The 19,070-nt window shown below is 34.2% G+C and overlaps 2 protein-coding genes across 3 annotated transcripts in view; both read right to left on the bottom strand.

The window, feature by feature from the left end:
- The window catches only part of LOC126965299 (inositol polyphosphate multikinase), a 41,501-nt gene extending 23,446 nt beyond the window's left edge, over window positions 1–18,055 (bottom strand). The window contains exon 1 of the mRNA XM_050808829.1: window positions 17,894–18,055. The gene's annotated coding sequence lies outside the window, so the exon portion shown is untranslated. The remainder of the gene's footprint in view (window positions 1–17,893) is intronic.
- On the bottom strand, window positions 721–17,906 carry LOC126965319 (probable 3-hydroxyacyl-CoA dehydrogenase B0272.3). Of its 2 annotated transcripts, none has more exons than XM_050808857.1 (5): window positions 17,649–17,906; window positions 13,307–13,579; window positions 12,882–12,967; window positions 9,072–9,286; window positions 721–1,048 (listed from the first exon to the last, which is right to left on the bottom strand). In XM_050808857.1, exons 1-5 carry the CDS (start codon window positions 17,754–17,756, stop codon window positions 801–803), a joined length of 930 nt encoding a protein of 309 aa, XP_050664814.1. In that variant the 5' UTR covers window positions 17,757–17,906; the 3' UTR covers window positions 721–800. The 2 variants fall into 2 exon arrangements, with proteins under 2 accessions (XP_050664814.1, XP_050664816.1); XM_050808859.1 differs by lacking the exon at window positions 721–1,048 and adding an exon at window positions 2,744–3,082.
- Window positions 18,056–19,070: the final 1,015 nt, after the last annotated feature.

Below are 19,070 nucleotides of genomic sequence, written 5' to 3'. Positions count from 1 at the left end.
AAAAAGCAGATATTTGGAGAGTTATACTAAATTTGTTTCCTGAAAATTGTATTTCTGCGTCGATATAAACCGAAACACAATGCACAAGATTCTAATTAGTAAATTTTATTTAAGAAAGATGCGTTAAAACGCCGTATTCAGCACGAGCGAGCGAGCGTACGAGCGATTGTATGAAAAGTATGACGACGGGTTGGCCATGTGACCGGCGCCGCACAGCTATATTAGACCTTTCTAGGGCTAGCAGTGAAACTGGTAAATTATGAATTTTTTAAATTCGCTATAACTGTTAATATTGTTAATTTGTATTTAGTTACCTTAGGTTCAAATATTTGTTGTGTTATAACAATTGTTTGCAATGTCAACTATTGCAGTTTATGAGATAGGAACCCACAGTCCGACGACATACAGGCGGATAAATGTAGAGTCCTGTTTTGTGCCTGTAGTGTGAACTGAGTATGTGTTAACAATTATTGTCACTGTCATGACTTCAACAGTGACATTAACCATGTGATGTTGAGTGCTATATAAGGAATGCACAGTTCAGCGGAATGCCAGTTCTAATCTGCTATCGGTTGCTTGCGGACGTCTCCGGATGTAGTACTACATTGTAAAGATTATTAGTTTGCACTCGTGAGCGAACGAGGAACATTACAGTGCCTTTGGGACATTATAAATAATCAATTAATAGTACATTGGCATGTTCAAAATATAAACGACACATAAAACGATAATTTATATATAATTATAACAATTTTCTCCTTCTCGGCCTGCGTTGTCTTTATTTTAGAAAACAAAGCTTCTTAGTTATTCTTGTTCTGCTCATATTTATAAATACCCTCCCCGCTCTTCCTGCCGTACTTTCCCTCGCTAACAAGTCTGTCCACCAACGCAACAGGTTCAAACACTGGGTTTCCAGTCTTGCTGAGCATCACTGCCAGAATTGCCTTCTTATTATCAAGACCTGTAAAGTCTGCCAGCTCAAGTGGCCCCATAGGGAAGCCTGCACCCAGTTTCATTGCTGTATCGATGTCTTTAGCTGAAGCATCACCTACAATTATTATAACTAAATTAAAGTAATTCTCTTTTGGAATGCCGGATTTTTATGGTAATGCTGTTAGTAATGAACAATATTGATGATAGTATTTTTAATAAAAATTATGTTAATTTCACAGATGGTGGGAGACATGTCCTTCAGACAATACGTTTGAAAGATGTAAGGCAGGGCCGGATTTAGGGGATGGCAACCAGGACTACAGCCCCGGTGCCTCCACAAAAGAGGGGTCTCCAGAATAGAGATTTCGAAAGAAACAATTCAAATTCAGACTAGTAGACAACAATACCTTTCATATTTATTTTATTGCCCCGAGACCTTATTCTTATCTTATTAGTCCAGTAATTTCACTAGCTGCAGTACCCTTAACCGAAACATAAACAATGCTGGCACACCACTGCAAGAAGATAGAAAGAAGCACCGCTTTGGTTCCCACCTAACGAGCATCCTATGGAGAGAATCCACTGGTATCACGAAAGATTTCGAGGTTAGAGACATTAATTTGTACCTATGTACACCACTATACATGTTTTTTTTATCAAAGCTAACGCTTTATAACATTTTTGTTATAGAACATACGAGTTAAATTCATTTGTCACCTTTTAAATAGTATAGTAAGTTTATCTAAGCCTCCCAGGCGTTAATAGAGGCGAGAGTAATATGGCCACAAATAAAGCTGTGTCAATATTTGCAGTGCCGGATTAAGGAAGCGCGGGGACCGAAGCAAATTCTGCTGAGGTCTTGGCCCTTGGTCTCCTATGACATTAAAGTCAAAAATTAAGTTGTATCCATTATAGCAATTTATACATAATAAGAATGTAGTATGTACCACGTATTAAAAAAATTACTCAAAGGACGCTCAGGTGGAGGTAGATTTGCGGGGCCCCAGTTCACGTGGAGCCTTTAGCAATTGCTACGTGGTTAATCCGGCACTGAATATTTGTTTTTAGTATGGTCGAACGATAACCAACGTGCGGACTCTAAGTGTAGCAAAAATAAAACTTCTAGGACACGAAAAAAATTCAAAGCTTCTTATTATTTATTTTCGTTCTATTGTACACGAGGCATCCTCGATTGACATGCCAAATTCTGGCAAGAGACTCAAAATTTTGGCGAGTCAACATCTCCTGAGGAACCTAGAGTAGCGGCGAAACACGTGTCGAATTCATTGAAGACGAATCTTAGCGGAATTTACACTCAAGAAGACTCACAAAATTATAATTTTTATGGATTTCCGCAAAATAACACCTATTTCAATATTTTTTTTTTAATTGTAAATCATGAAAAAATTAAATGAAGGCTTTTAAGATGACGCGTGTTCTCTCAGTCAGTACGTATAATAAACATCGCGGTGCCTTTTTTATATAGCTTTGTTAATTGAACTTTAAGTCAAGGCGGTAAGGTGCAAAACGCATTATTATTTGTTTACTATGATGATGCGGGCAGTTTTAAGAGCAAATTGTATATCTGTAATTATATCTGTATGTAATTGAATATCGATGATATTAACTAATGAATAATTATTTAGTTATATGCGTTCCATCATAATACTGGAAAGTCTCAGCAATAAATGTTTTTGTAAAAAATATAAACAAACCGATAAACCTAAGATAATAAAAATAAAGATCTAAGATAATCCATCCAAGATGAATAATATTATAACATATAATATTTTAAATAAAAACAAAAAAATAGTACAAAAACCTTTATTGTAAAAAAATAAGTCTTTAACCCCCAAACAAGTCACCATAAAATATCAAAATAGCACTCTGCTCTTCCCTTAACCATTCGACAATTACTTTTTATATTTATAGAACCCCTCGCCAGTTTTGATCCCAAGCTTGCCCTCTTGGACCATTCTATCAAGGAGGGGTATCGGCGCGAACACTGGGTTCTTTGTCTTCTCGAACATAACTTGCAACGCAAACTTATTAGTGTCGAGTCCCGTGTAGTCGGCGAGTTCGAATGGTCCCATAGGATACCCTGCGCCCAACTTCATACCAATATCAATATCCTCTTTTGATGCGTCTCCTGCAAATTAAAAATATTTAGGCAACGTCCATAAAATCTTCTCATCCAAAATACTGAAAGTCTGAAGACGAAGGTTTTTAACCACTCTGTGTTGCCAGTGATGACATACGGAACACAGACGTGGTCGCTAATTATGGGTCTATGAAGAAGCTCACTGTTGCTCAGAGGGCAATGGAGAGGGTTATGCTCGGAGTTTCCCTGCGAGATCGAAACAGTAACGAGGAGAATTCGTAGGAGAACCAAAGTCACCGACATAGCCCAAAAGATTGCGAAACTGAAGAGGCAGTGGGCAGGGCACATAGCTCGGCGGACAGATAGCCGTTGGGGCAGTAAGGTCTTCGAATGGCGACCACGTACCGTACCGGAAGGCGTAGTGTGGTAGACCCCCACAAGATGGACCGACGATCTGGTCAAGATCGCCGGAGTAGGTTGGATGAGGGCAGCGCAGGACCGATCGTCATGGTGATCTTTGGGTGAGGCCTTTGTCCAGCAGTCTTCCGGCTGATATGACAAAAAAATGAGGCAACATCTACATAGAAAGAACAATTTTCTATGTAGATGTTTTCTCTTTGACACGCCTCGCCACAAAAACTCTTTTGGCATTACAAATAAAATTGGTATAAAGTTATACCTGATAATAAACGAAGAATATGCTAAAAATTACAAATAGACATTTTGCCTATGATTGGTTTAATCGAACGTATAACGTTTCATGACGTTTGACATTCAGAAAACTTCAGAATTATCATTGTATTGACAGTGATGTCAGCGATATAATCTACATTTTGCAATTTACTCTCAGGTATACCTTTATGGCTGTTTATATTTGATATCATAGATTTTTTTAACAGAATTATTTTTTGGAGGAGGCAAGGCACAAGTAGTTGTATTTCAAATCAAATCAAAATCACTTTTTCATGTCGGTCACGGAAATGACACTTATGAATGTCAAAATAATTACTTTTTTTATTAAATTTTCCGCCAACTCGTAAAGGGTAAAGCTAATGAAAGGAAGTAGCAAGAAACTCATTGAACTTTTGAAGGCACTGTTATAGATAGATTGAAATTCGAATATTTTTATTCAAAATAGGATTAAAAAGCGCTTATTAAGCGTCATAACTACTGCCATTTCGAATAGAAGGTGTACGCGCTTTTTTTGAAGGTACCCATGCCATATCGTCCCGGTAACGCCGCACCAGGCAGGTTTGTTGTACGTGTAAGAAAGGTCTTTGAAAACGTGGAGGAACGCCACACATCCAGATGGTGGGGTCAATATCCTAACTTGTAGCGTGTCTCGCGAAAGTGAAATTCAGACGAGTATTGGTACAGGTATTTATCGGTACTGAAATATACAAGCTTCGCACTGATACAACGCTTCTAAAGTGTCAAGACACGTGACAACTTACCCACGGCCTATTTTGTGCAAAGCAATGCAATTACTGCAATTCGGTTTATTACATTTTATTTTGCCACTACTACCCATACCTCAAGCACAAATCAAAAAGTGACAAAGCAATAAACCGGAAGAAGCCCATCTAACAGCATGGAGAAACAGCGAAGGACGCAGGCAAACAATAGGTTTGTCCACAACCTGATCAGACTACACAGGGGCCGAATACGCAAAATTGTAGGTATTGTCGCCGGCCATTGTCTCTTAAATAAGCATCTATTTACCATAGCTTTGACAGACAGATTATGCAGAGGATGCACGGAGGCAGAAGAAAGGCCAGAATACGTGCTTATAGAATGCATAAGTGTGGCTGAACATCGGGCTCAAATCTTCCTATCTCCAGCATCGCTACCCTGTAGCAATCTGAAAAGACTGCTAGACTTCTGGGACGGTCTGGACTGGTTGGATTAAGAAGACGAACGAACACGCACAATGGCCGAATCAAAAGGCTAACGGCCGTTCTCAATATTCAGTCTGTCTCTTACTTGAGATAAAAATCGTAAATATCGTTGACTTTTCGGTCCCAATAAATTTATCGACGGTGACTCACATTATCCGTACACGCTGTCTGTCAATGGGACGACGTATAGCTTACCAGCGATAGAAGTTTGTATGGAAATTTCAATTCACGCTTCCCAATATAAGGCGATAAGAATGACTTATCGGGTATATTAGGGCAGCTTCAGATTATTGACTGCTAATTACTGACAGTAGAAGGTAGTCATTTATCTCTATCAGTAGATAGTATATTGGGAACGGCCGTTAGTGCGTAAACAGCCCAGTCAAAGTAACCTATCCCAATCTATTTTGTAAATTAATATTAAAATATAGCAGATATTTATAATAATAATGCGTTCCAAATTTGAATACAGAAAAAAAATCAAGCAACAATAGCTATGACAATATATTTTATGCCCTATATGGGGAGTAGTTGAATAACACTTAAATAATGCGCACAATGACATGATCTTTTCTGAACATCTGTTACTACATAAACACTCATATTGTATAATCAAGTCTCTATTGTTTAAGTCGAATTTTGATAACATTGGACCACTACAAAGAGTAATTATAAAAAATAATTTTAATATATTTGCTGAGTTCTGTGTTGTGTGGTAGCTATTGTTATATGGATAAGGTCTTGTCCATATACAAAGTGTCAAGGCCAAAGATTATAAATGTTTTGTTAATATAACATTACTTCATTAAAAATGCATTTGGAACAGATCTGCTCACTAGTCTAGGTAAACACATACAAAAGATTTAAACTAGTTAGCCATTTCATATTGACCGATTCCTACATAGCATGTCAAAGAAAAGTTTAATGGACCCAGTGGGAGGCACAGGATGCCGGCTAGTTTATGGGTACCACAACCTTCCTTCAACCTTCTGCCGTGAAGCAGTAATGTGTAAGCATTACTGTGTTACGGTCTGAAAGGCGCCGTAGCTAGTGATATTACTGGGCAAATGAGACTTAACATCTTATGTCGCATTGAATAGCCGCTCAGAACTTTTGTGTTTTTCAAGAATCCTGAGCGGCACCAACATTGTTATGGGCAGGGCGTATCAATTACCATCAACTGAACGTCCTGCTCGTCTCGTCCCTTATTTTCATTAAAAAAAAAACTCTTTTTTTGAACTGTATTCTGAAATGAGTGTAGTGTTATGTTACATTAAGTAAGTAATTTAATATTAACACAAATACTTACGTATATGATAATATTTAATAACAGCCCCATGCAGCAAAATATGTAAATCAGTTTAAGGAAAAGCATCAAAAATCACACACCAAATATAAAGCAATTATGTAACACAAACCAACTAAATATAATATTATTAATAATTTGCGTCCCGGAAGTGTTATATGGTGCACCAGTATTTACATCATACACGACAGTAGTATAACTCCTGTGCACTATGACGTCACAAGATGGCGGCGCGCGAGCGTTACTTCACGTACGATAGCCGTAAATCACGGTCAACGATAACATGAACATGGTGTTTTTAGACAAGTTTTGTGGTGAAAGTATAGCATTTCAAGCTATGAACACTACTTAATCCTGTTACACATATCCTTTAGTGTTATTTGTAGGTTGCTAATGCTTGCTGTTGGCCGAGCCTTTTTGAACTACTATTTTTCTTTGAAGTTAAACAAGTTTTTTGGCATGGCGTGACGCATTTTTTTGGTACTTCAGAAAAGTAATTCTTACAGCTTGTACTCTTTTGTGTAGGTTCATTTATTTAGATTAGTAGTGAATAACGAGGATTGTAAGCATATAAACTGTTTTCCACGCAAGAATTTTGAAAATATTGGCTTTGTTACATAGATGGCGGGCCGGCAGCGGTGAACTCATATCGCTCAAGGTCGCTGGCATTTAGTGTCGCCTTAACACCACGAGCAGCAGTTAGGTTACTTTATAATACAAGATATCTATTGCAATAAGTAATTATAAATAACTAAATATTTGCAGGTTAGGTTAGGTAAAAACCGACAAATATGTAATTGCGGTGGCGTTAATGTGTAAGTACCAAGCCATCTTTAGGAGGACATTTGGTATCCAAAAATATTTGTAATAATAATAAATATACTTATAAGTAATAGAGTTTTTTCCACTTTACTAATACCATTTTTTCATGCTCTCTAGTTAGCATAGGTAGATAACCTATATTCAAAATACTCTCGCTTCTAAAATCCAATAACCTTAGTTTAGAAGCCCAGAAGCACATACGAAAGAATACAACCCGGACGGGAATATCAGGTTAAATACAGTTTAAAATACATAATAAATAAATATTATTGGTCCACCTGATTTAAGTAACAGTATGAGCTGAGTCGTACAACAAAACAACACAAGAAATGTCAGATGTGCCTGTCATTATAATCCTCTGAATCTCTTATGTCATGATTTTCTAATAATCATTATATCGATAAAAATTCAAAGCTATTTATTCATCTAATGACAATTATTTATTCAATCTACATAAGAGTATCTCATTTGTACTTATACGTGTAACAAATGAAATGAGTAGTAATTAAATTGAAATTCGACCTGTACGTGTCGTTGTCAACCATAGATGCAGAGGTCTAGTCCTTGTGTATAGTCTATGGTCTAGAATCTAGTCTTTACTCTTTAGGCAGTTCTTGTCGAACACTTGAACGCAAAGGTTGTCTTGAAAGTGCAAAAGTATTTTGGTTAAGGATTAGAATTATTGAAACGATGTAACCTATTATAACATTTATACAGGAATAGTTGGTTTTGTAACGAGTTGAATATGTTCTTATTTCTGTAAGTTATGTATTATATCTTTGCAAATGGTATAAATTCCTAGCAAGTGGGTAGTTTTGCCATAAAAGGTCTGGTTTTAATGGTGTAGATAAAATTGCATAATCCATCATAAATCTAAGAGTGACGGGCGCAGAACGGAGACGTTTGGTGATGCGTGACAACTCAGATCATACTGTCACTGTTATGAACAAGTGATTTCAAATTCATCCACAACTTATTGCAATGACCCAAAACACAATTGAAATAACCCAAGACCATCTTACTGTACCCACACCAGAAGTAGAAACAGAACGAAATATTATGAAGAAAAAAGTTTATAAGTAACTATAATATAATCCCCACAGATCGGTACGGGGACCGAAACTTGTCGTACAGTCAATATCTAATATATATTTTTTAAACATTTAAAAAATTATAAAAGTTTATACTTCATTTTGTTTAAGTATATGTTTTAATTAATATATCTATTAATATATATTTGTACATCTCTCTTTTTCATGAGCTTGAAGTTCATCCATATTATTATTAACTAATATCATTAATGATCTAGACAGAGGTAACTGTCAAAAAAATCAATTATTTTTGTGCGACATTTTATTTATATTTAATAACTAGCTGACCCGGCAAACGTTGTTTTGCCATATAAAGTATCATTCACGCGATAGTTTTATAAGTAATAAAATATTGCCTATATTATAGCCTGTACATCATTTTGTTCTATTGTCAATAGTTTTTGCAGCGCACGCAAAAATAGGTTTTTGATTTTACACCTTGTGTTACAAAATAGCAATTTTATTACGGATCCCTAATTTTGAAAAAAAAAACAGCCTATAGCCTTCCTCGATAAATGGACTACCCAACACTGAAAGAATCATTCAAATCGGACCAGTAGTACCAGAGATTAGCGCGTTCAAACAAACAAACAAACACTGCAGCTTTATAATATTAGTATAGATTTAAATCTATTGCAACACGACTGAGCATAATTTTTGTTCAAATTTAACGCAAGTATAGTAATGATAACAAAAATTAACAACAGAACAAGATAACAAAAAAAAAATCATGTAATTACAAAAAATATGTCATTTCTCGGACTGGATGTGACGTCATTAATATGGCGGAACCCCGTATCAATTTACGGGGATTATAAAGGGCGACTTTCAAAGGAAGGCTTATAAAACTGACAACACATATATTATATATGTTATTGTGGTAGCTTCTACCTACTTCTACCATTAAAATTAGGACTTACCTCTTTCGTACATCCTCAACGCTTCAGCGCTGTATGGTCCCAACAATCTGTTCACCACAAATCCTGGGGTATCCTTGCAAGTGATACATGTCTTGCCAATAGACTTGCCCCATTCCATCATTGCCTGGTATGTCTCTTCAGATATATGGTCACCCTTGATTACTTCTAGCAATCGCATCACGGGCACAGGGTTGAAGAAGTGGAGACCTCCATATCTAAACAGTTCAATTCACAACTAACTAACCATAACTTACATTAGACAATTACGGCCTTAAAAATACTTGGTATAAAGATAGACCTGAGATTAAACCAAGAATATGCAAAATGTTGATTATAATATAACTGACAACACTGTCAATACAATAATAATTCTGAAGTTTTCTGAATGTCAAGCAGCCTTGCAGATAAACGCGGGAAACGTTATACGTCCGAATATACCAATCGTAAGCAAAATGTATATTTATAAACATTTTGCATATTATTAGTTTACGGTTGTTTTCAATAACCTATCTATCCTTAGTTTAACTAACTAGAGGTAGACAGATCTATCCTTTTACGCTTACTTACATTTCAATAACCTGTCGACATTGGACTTACGGCCGTTTTGAATAACTAATATATTCTTAGTTTTACTTACTAGAGGTAAGACAAATCTATCCTTTTACGCTTACTTACATTTGAATAACCTATTGACATAAAGCATTGGACTATAATTATACTGGACATAACTATGGATAGATAATATTTTGTCATTAAACGGTGACAGCAATATATCCGTAACTAGAGATACGTTAAATAGAAAAACAAAATTTTATGAACGATGCGGGACTCGAACCCACGACCTCTGGCGTTCCGTGCCAGTGCTCTGCCAACTGAGCCAACCGTTCGAGTGAGAACCGTTAGAGATATGTTATTGAAAATGGCCGTATAACTATATTGGACATAACTATGGATAGGTAAGATCTTGTTATTAAACGGTGATAGCAATGTCCGTCCGTAAATCCGTACCTAAAGATACGTTATTGAAAACGGCCGTTATTCTCAGGTATAACTTGAAACCGAAGTCAAAGTTCAAAGTTTTTTTGTGCATAAACATGTTAGATTGATGTTACATAAATATTATAAAGTACATGTTTGCCGGTCTTTTTTTACAGGTCAGATTGGACTTCGGACTTTTGGTGTCACCCTTGGAAGGCCCATTTCTCTACATGTCCCTAACTTAAAATGCAATTATAGAAAAATACTTTTATATTACGAGCATGCAGATATTATAATAACCTCTCTAACGAAAGAGATTTCGACTTTTTTAATACGCCAGTACATGGCCTTCAGAAACTTTTAAATGATACTTTATTTTTAAACGTGCGTGAATAATCAAGCTAATAAGCAATACCTTTTTTCATTATAATAAATTATTTATTAAAATTCTTGTGTTAAAATCACTATTTATTACTATTATAATATGTAATCAACTAATTTATTTTAAGGTTTTAACATTCCTGGCGACTATAATGTAATTCTTTTGTTTTAATTTTTTTCTTACTAGTATAACTATTAGTGGAAATTTGTAATTAGCCTTCAATACTTAATTACATATTATATGCGAAAACTGTAAATGGTAAATAGATGTATATTTTTTTAACCATTTTTGTCATGTAATACTGTTTGTTTTCCTAATAAAATAAAATAAATAAAATACCTACTTGTTAATTACCTAGCTGTAAGTTTTCCGAATAGAATAAAAATACAATGTGACGTGCAAATTTTACAAAAATCATTATACATTACTAAATCTTTATTTACATCAATATCAATTTAATTTAAATTTTAAACTAATATTAATATATTATTATAGTATTTTTATTAAGTATAAGCAGCAGTATTATTTGTAAAATTTTAATTGAAAATATTCGTCAAATGAATATAAGCAGTTTTTAGTAAAGTATATTTTCAATTGAGATGGGAAATTACTATTTGACGCTATCTCTCTTATTATCTTTGGCGTGTGATTAAAGATTTTTATGCACTTACAAAAACACTTTCTCTGAAACAATGTAGTTCTACAGTAAGGTACTTGTAGTTTTGTGGGGTCCCTGGATGGAAAAAGAGAAGTGTTTTCATGATTACTAAATTCGCAAAAAATTTTTCGCGCAAACACACAGCAATTTTCGCTATTAAGACTTACTTCCCATCTTATGATACCATATCTATACTAATATATAAAGCTGTAGTGTTTGTTTGTTTGTTTGTTTGTTTGAACGCGCTAATCTCTGGTACTACTGGTCCGATTTGAATGATTCTTTCAGTGTTGGGTAGTCCATTTATCGAGGAAGGCTATAGGCTATGTTTTTTTTTCAAAATTAGGGATCCGTAATAAAATTGCTATTCTGTAACACAAGGTGTAAAATCGAAAACCTATTTTTGCGTGCGCTGCAAAAACTATTGACAATAGAACAAAATGATGTACAGGCTATAATATAGGCAATATTTTATTACTTATAAAATTATCGCGTGAATTATACTTTGTATGGCAAAACAACGTTTGCCGGGTCAGCTAATCTAATTATAGATTCCACGTAAGCGTGGTATTTATTTAAGTTTTTATTCTTCTTATTGCAAAAATAAATTTATTAAGACGTTTGCATAATGATTCAACGTGAGCTCAAAGTTTATTTGTAAGGCCGTAAAGTGTTTTGAACGCGAAATGGTAAATAACGCTTTTTTTTTTATCGTTTTCTAGTGGGTCTCGGCGAACGTTAAGTGATCGCACAAAAACTTAGATAATGTTTCGTTAGCACTTGTCAAAACTGTAACATAGCTAGGAATTAAATAACTTGCAATAGAGTATAGACAATGTTTTTGTGCGAATAACTCATCGTCGGTGCACCCTTAATATTTGGATTCACTCTTTGTAGTTCTTAGATAACGACCAATCACATTATTTGGATTGATATATACTAATTGACGGGTCAAATTAACATTACGTCAATTTTTTTATGAATATAAGGGACGAGACGAGCAGGACGTCCAGCAGATTGTAATTGATAGGCCTTGCCCATTACAATGCAGTGCCGCTTAAGATTCTTGAAAAACCCAAAAAATTCTGAGCGGCATTACATTACTGAGTACACCAAGCTTTTTAGAGGCCAGTTTGGCCTTCTCTTCCAAGTGACCACGGAACTGAACGTCGCTCGATATATCGACGCCAAGTATGCCAATACAGGCTGTGGCAGTTAGAGGAATGATCTCGAATCGAGGGGATACGACAAAGGGAGACTTTTTAGTGGTGAACGCACAAACTTGTGTCTTCTTGGGGTTGAATTGGACTAAATTTTGTCGGCCCCATTCCGAGACTTTGCAAAGCATAGTCTCGATTTCAGACATACGTCATGGTTTATTACGAAAATGTAACAATAAATATTTATTCAGAATAAGCTTGGTCTTTTGTCGTTAAAGCCTTACCCCCTTATTCATAATGGTCCGCTAACTTTAAACAGCTGCTAAGGAGTGTTTTTTCTCATTCTGACTTAGAAGAAGACAGACTGAGAATTAGCAATGCTTTAAGTTAGCAGACTATTATGAATAAGGGGGTTAGATTATTTATACGTCGATGTAGAGCCTTTTGCTGTTAGACAACGCATGATAACAGGCCAGGTTTATTACTTTAGTGTACATGACAGCTACGTCTTACACTCGCGATACGTCAGTCACTTTGTTTTGTGTGCGTGCGTTATGAAAATAGAGATCTAATCTAGACGACGAGATCTAAATTAAAATCAATTAATATTGCTTAGATTAAAAATATCTCACCGATCTTTTCTATTGATTCCGGCTCCTATTTCATTAATTGATATTGATGATGTGTTTGTGGCTAAGATTGTGTGCTCTGGAGCTAACTGAAAAAAAAATTATTATGGTACATTTTGGTGATGCCTTTTTCATTACATCAGTGGGACGACTTATAAGTATTAGGATTGGTATCTGTATAAGCTATAAATATTTTAATTAATATCTGGATTCTACATAATCTTATATTAAAAGATTGATAGGTGTGTGAAAGCTACAGAACTATTGGCAAATCAATCTCTGTAATTTTCCTCAAGAAGGACATAGACTTGTTTTAAACAAATAGAGACTTGTTTTAAACAAATAGTTTATCTGTTTTCCTAGTTAATGTATGTGACATTAATATACAGTATTTACAGCGCTATTCTCAAAACCTCAATCTTTCTCACCTTATCCAGCTTATTAAACAATTCCTGCTTTACATCCAGTTTCTCTACAATAGCTTCAATAATAAGATCGACATTAACGCCATCTTCCACCTTCGTAGAAACCTTGACTCTTTCCAAACAATCCTTAACAAAGCTCTCCGCTTTGGCAACATCATCCTTGTAAGTTTTCTTGGCAACCCTCTTCAAGTTGTTCTCTATGGACTTTGTACTCTTTGCTAGTATATCAGGGTTGAGATCTACAATTGTCACATTCTGACCAGCCTGAGCAGCAACCTATTACAAGAATTGTAATATCAGTAAGTATACATAATATCCAATTAAATGTAAAATTGTAATATATATGTGATATGAATAAAGTAATATGTACAACTAACTCATTTTTTATCTTAAACAAAAATGTAATTTAGTATTGTTAGCGCTTATCTGGTAATATAATTATATTATGCTTGTTTATTGGTAAGTTAAGAAGGCTGTCTTCCGTCATGTGGGAGACATAAAATCTTTCAAATCTTCCTAATATATTTCATAGTAGAGTGCTTTAAGAAACCCTTATCCCTATGCATTGGAAACCTCATAGTCAAATAATTTTATTCGCTGTAAGATGTTTTAAAGTTATTTAGTGCAAGTCAATTAATGAAGTACAAAATAAGTATAAAATAATATTCAATAATTATAAATACACAAACAATAGTCCCAGCTATATTTATCGTTCAATTAATCTTTCGAATTATAATAGGAATTAGATGTTAATTTATTTTTTATGACACATTTAAATTTAATTGTAGCAAATTTTTCAATAGCATTTGGTAGTCTATATATATAAAAATGAATTGCTGTTCGTTAGTCTCGCTAAAACTCGAGAACGGCTGGACCGATTTGGCTAATTTTGGTCTTGAATTATTTGTGGAAGTCCAGAGAAGGTTTAAATGGTGAATAAATATGAAAATGCTCGGAATTGAATAAAAACAACTATTTTGTTTTTCATTTGATGGGTCCCCCGTAATAGATAGGAAAATGCTGCTATATTAAATAAAAACAACAAATTTGTTTTTCGTTTGATGTGTCCATACATAATTTCTATTAGAGAATTTATTGACGCACGGTTTGACAGTTCTGCTGTGAAACAATTTCATTACGACAGCAGGGTGCATATTTTACGAAGTAATTTTTGATGTTATGATATATTATTGACAAATTCATATAAAAACATTATTTTATTTATTATATACAGAACAACGTCTGTCGGGTCAGCTAGTTTAATATAAAATATAATACAGTCCACTTTTACAGCAATTTTACGAAGCCTAGTATCTACTAGGACCGGCCAGTGTATCTGGACAACTGTAAGAGTGGTCAATTTTAGCTCCAATATTCCTCCAGCCAATTAGGCCAATTTTTTTTTAAACTCAATGAACAAGTGATTTATAATTTGACCAAAATCCAATTACAAAGTTCATGCACCTGCTATCAAGAAAAACTGTCCTCATAAGGCGTTTGCCAACATAATAACATAATGGACAACACTCTTTAAAGGATTAGAACGCGTGTAATTGTAAATGTGTTTTTATACTAGTTTTTGCGTAAAAGTTACATTTTTACTATTATTTTAGTTCACCCGATCTTTTTAGAGCACGTTTTCAGGTTTATAGTTCCTTTATAGTGTTTTATTTATATGTGTAACACTCGCGTTAATGAAAGAAATAATTATGATAAGTACAAAAATAGCCAGTCGCTAAAAATTACTGAGTGAAATGGATTTCAGCATGGTACGCCCACAACAAACAGCGAAAGATCTTGAGAAAGATACCTCACAGCAGTCTGTACCTTAGATAAAGACCTAAACAGCCTCGTTGCAAGGTGAATAATCTCGAGCGGCCAGCACAAGTGAGATAGCATTTTCAATCGAAATTTAATTGTAACGCATCATGTCGAGTCCACATATAAAGAACCACACCGATTGAAAGCTAATGTGATGAAAAACATGTGATGTCTGTAGCATTGACTTATAACATACTCGCGTATAGACGATCTGACAGCCCGATTTACGTATCCAATTTAGATTTATCAATGTGTGCGTGCCTATCGCAAAGCGTGGCTGACTTGTCAATAAAAATCGGTTACAGTCACAATAGTTTCGCTTATCTTTTCTATCTTGCTGCCGTTGGAGATGTTCTTCTCTCCAACATGTTTTTTTTGTATTCTAGTATATTGTATTAAATCTATCTATAGTCTGTACAGTTACTCATAGCAAATGAATGAAAAGGGAGATGTTTTGTTGGCATTTGTTCACCATTGTTTGCAGACAAGGCCGGTCACTTCACATACCAATGTGACTTCTGATACCTTAAAGGTTAAGATACGTGATATGTGCATGATGGCACTGCAATTATAAAAAAGAGCAAAGACTACAACGTAAACCCAAGATTACACTAGCAATAGAAAATTTATTGAATTAGGCGTTACTTTGCGGAAATCCATAATTATACAAATGACTTAAGTTTTCTTTAGTGTTAATTCCGCCAATATTTGTTTTTAAAAACAATTCGACACGTGTTTCGCCTCTACACGAGGTATCCTCAGGACGTGTTGTCTCGCCAAAATCTGGCACGAGACTACTCGTGAATATTGGCGGGATTAACACTAAAGAAAACTTATATCATTTGTATACACTAGCAATGATTTTATTTAAATATTCAGGAAAAGCTTTCGCGATTTTTAATTGATTGAATTTCCTTAAAATTTTTGGTTGAGTCTAAAGCACTTTTATAATAGTAATCTGTCAGAGAGCAGTTTAATTACAATTATATATATACTGACTATGTAAATTTACAATTACATAGACTGACTGTGTAAATGCCTCATCATCATCAGCCGGAAGGCGTCCACTGGCTCCAAGGCCTCCCCAAAGATTTCCACAACGATCGCTATACGTTATTACGACATTATCATTGTTTTAAGACGAAAAAAGCAAAGTAAATTTGATTTTCTTTTAAAGCGTTTTTTTGTTTTCTATCCATATAATAGGGGTTGAAGTATAAAATTGCCGTTTTGTTGTAATAGGCACTTCGAATTGACATAGAACCTTCATGGTTATGTGATTTTTGAGTAAAATTTTATCACATGATAGTGTATGTAATTCTTCTTTTAAAAAATGTGCAACATTCGATTATCAACTTCCATTAGTTTTTTTTTATTCAGCTTAGATAAAAAAGCGATACTGAAATGAAGTAATAAGTGCAACAGTGTCGTAAAGCAAAGCTTACCAATAAAATGGTAATGGTAAGTAACTGTTTGATTATCTCAGCATCATGTTATTCACTATAGCTTTCGCAGATCTGGTCAAGCACTAACGGCAGCTGTCTACTGTGCCAAACTACGAAAAATTATAGCAAGACCAGCAGTGAAACAGATGGGGACTCATGAATAGATCTTCACCATTACTTCTCCATGATAACGCAAAACCTGAGAACATGAGAAACCATTTTAACTCTACAGAAACTGCAATTAGAAAGCATTTGTCACCCTCCCTATTTGCCATACCTTGCTCCTTGTTTTTGATTTGGACAATTTTCATGTGATGAAAGTTTTGTTTTCAGGAGGCAGTACAAAATGCTTTTACACAGTTTGTCGAATCTAGATCACCACATTTTTATCTCAAAGCCATTAATAACCCTCCTATGAGATGGCAGCAATGTATAGATAATAATGTTAATTATTTTGATTAAATAAATATGTTTAATTAAAAAAAATAACGAATTTAAAATTTTCATCACAAATTGGCAATTTCATACTTTAACCCCTAATATTTAAAATTTATTTTAAATACTAACACAATATTAGTTTGTGTGTGTAAATTTTCATTTTTCTTTGTTTTTTTATTGTGGAATGTATTCAGCATCTCTTGTTAATGCACTTTTATTTTCCAATAATAATAAATAATTATTGATCTCCAGCAAGAAAAATAATAATTCTTATGAAATAACTGGGCAAACAGAAAATCCTTGGCAGCATAATACTTAACTTTAACCGAATATTGCACACTGTATTAATTATTTATCAGGAATTATTAATTAGCAGAAGAGTTGCCAAGTATAAATATCTCTGTATTTATTTGTTTTCCTAGTAACTTATAATATGTATAAATAATGTAATAATGGTATATCATTATGGATTACCATAATGATATACCATAAGTATTAACTTAAGTAAATAATGAATGATAAAGCCTGACTCCACTACACAACCTACTGTAGGTAACTAGGTTAATCTTAGATATTACGTACAGTGTACACTGCTTGTCTGTTTTAAATTTATTCCAATTTAATGTTATTAAACGGCTTACCTGAGCAATTCCATTTCCCATTAGACCACCTCCAACCACAGTCACTGATTTAATAGCATTTAATACCATACTATTAGAAAAATACCTGACTCCGATTAATTTATTCATCGTAACGTGTTGTCGATTTCACTACTCACGCTAAAATACTCAGTATACAGGTTTAATATAGGCGAACATTCAAAAATGGTTACTTTGAATCTGATAAAAATTGTGAAGATAAGATAAAGACACTCGGCGGTTCTTACCTGACATTGAGATATTTAAACTGGTATCACAAAAAACACAGTACTTTCATATTATTATTATCACTGGGAATACTTAAGAACAATTTATCACAAGCAAGTGTATTAATTAAGAACATTATTTGAAATTAAGAGTTGTTTCTGTCAGAATTTGTTTTGTTTACATTTATCAATTTCAATGACAGTTATTTATATCAAGCTGTCAAATTTGTTACAACAACTGACAAGTGACAACTTTATTTTGAAAATGATAAACGAAATGAATAAAGTCCATTTCATGAAAGAATTCTCGCAGACGCGGCGCTGCAATCATATTTTTGGGAAGAAATGTTGCTAGCCTAGTGATTATATTACACTCTTTGGTCTTAGCAGGTTTTGACAAAAATTCAGTGATCATCCACGTAATAGAATAATACTTAATTAGTTCTATTTAATGCCATGGGACTTCCTTCATTAAATTGACTCAATATATTAGGTATATAATTACATACTATTTAATAAAACATTACCTAACTCTTTGGTACATACCGACTAAGTCGATTGTCTTAATTTTTTATCACGCACGAAATGCCGTTGACTCGCTAAATGACAAAATCCACAAGACCTCATTCAATTTTTGGTCTTATTTATATTATTGAGAAGTGCTATTTTCCTTTGAACTTAGTCTGGATAACCAAAGCTGAACCTAGCAAAAGGAACCTAATAAAATAAATCATAATATAAAGTAATTATTACATAAGTAATAATGTAAAATAGCTTTAAGGGTAAATGTATACACTTCTACAATAAAGTCCCAGCCACTATTCAGGCATTATCTATAAATAAATTTAAATGTTTTATAAAAAAATGGCTCTGTCGTTAATCCTATTACTCCACTGCTGAATATCTAAATGATCGGACAGCCTGGGACTAGATTGTGATTATATTATAGCGACTGTACAATATTGTATATTTTTATTGAAAAGAGCGCAAAAAATAGAATGCTGGGAGAGTTTCATGCGCCGCTTCTTCTCTCTCAGAGCGCCATTTGTTTCCGAAGCGGTAGTAGTATAAGAAATGACATCAAAAAGAATTCTAAAGGAATCAATTTTGAGAAAATAAATGCCTCTTAAAAAACTGCCGCCTGAAGTAGTAACGATAAGGTATTTAAAATATATTTTGGTAGGTAACGTATTCGTAT

Source organism: Leptidea sinapis, chromosome 7 (assembly GCF_905404315.1).
Source record: "Leptidea sinapis chromosome 7, ilLepSina1.1, whole genome shotgun sequence".
Classification (NCBI taxonomy): Eukaryota; Metazoa; Arthropoda; class Insecta; order Lepidoptera; family Pieridae; genus Leptidea; species Leptidea sinapis.
Note: the sequence above shows the minus strand (reverse complement) of the source record. Positions and strands in the feature narration are given on the sequence as shown.

Excerpts from the sequence above, each read along its gene's own strand:
- LOC126965319 (XM_050808857.1), bottom strand. The coding sequence starts at position 17,756 with ATGAATAAATTAATCGGAGTCAGGTATTTTTCTAATAGTATGGTATTA. Across the intron at positions 9,287-12,881 it reads GGAATCAATAGAAAAGATCG|ATATGGAGGTCTCCACTTCT; the intron begins GTGAGATATTTT and ends TGAACTGTTTAG. Across the intron at positions 1,049-9,071 it reads GTTGAGGATGTACGAAAGAG|GTGATGCTTCAGCTAAAGAC; the intron begins GTAAGTCCTAAT and ends TAATAATTGTAG.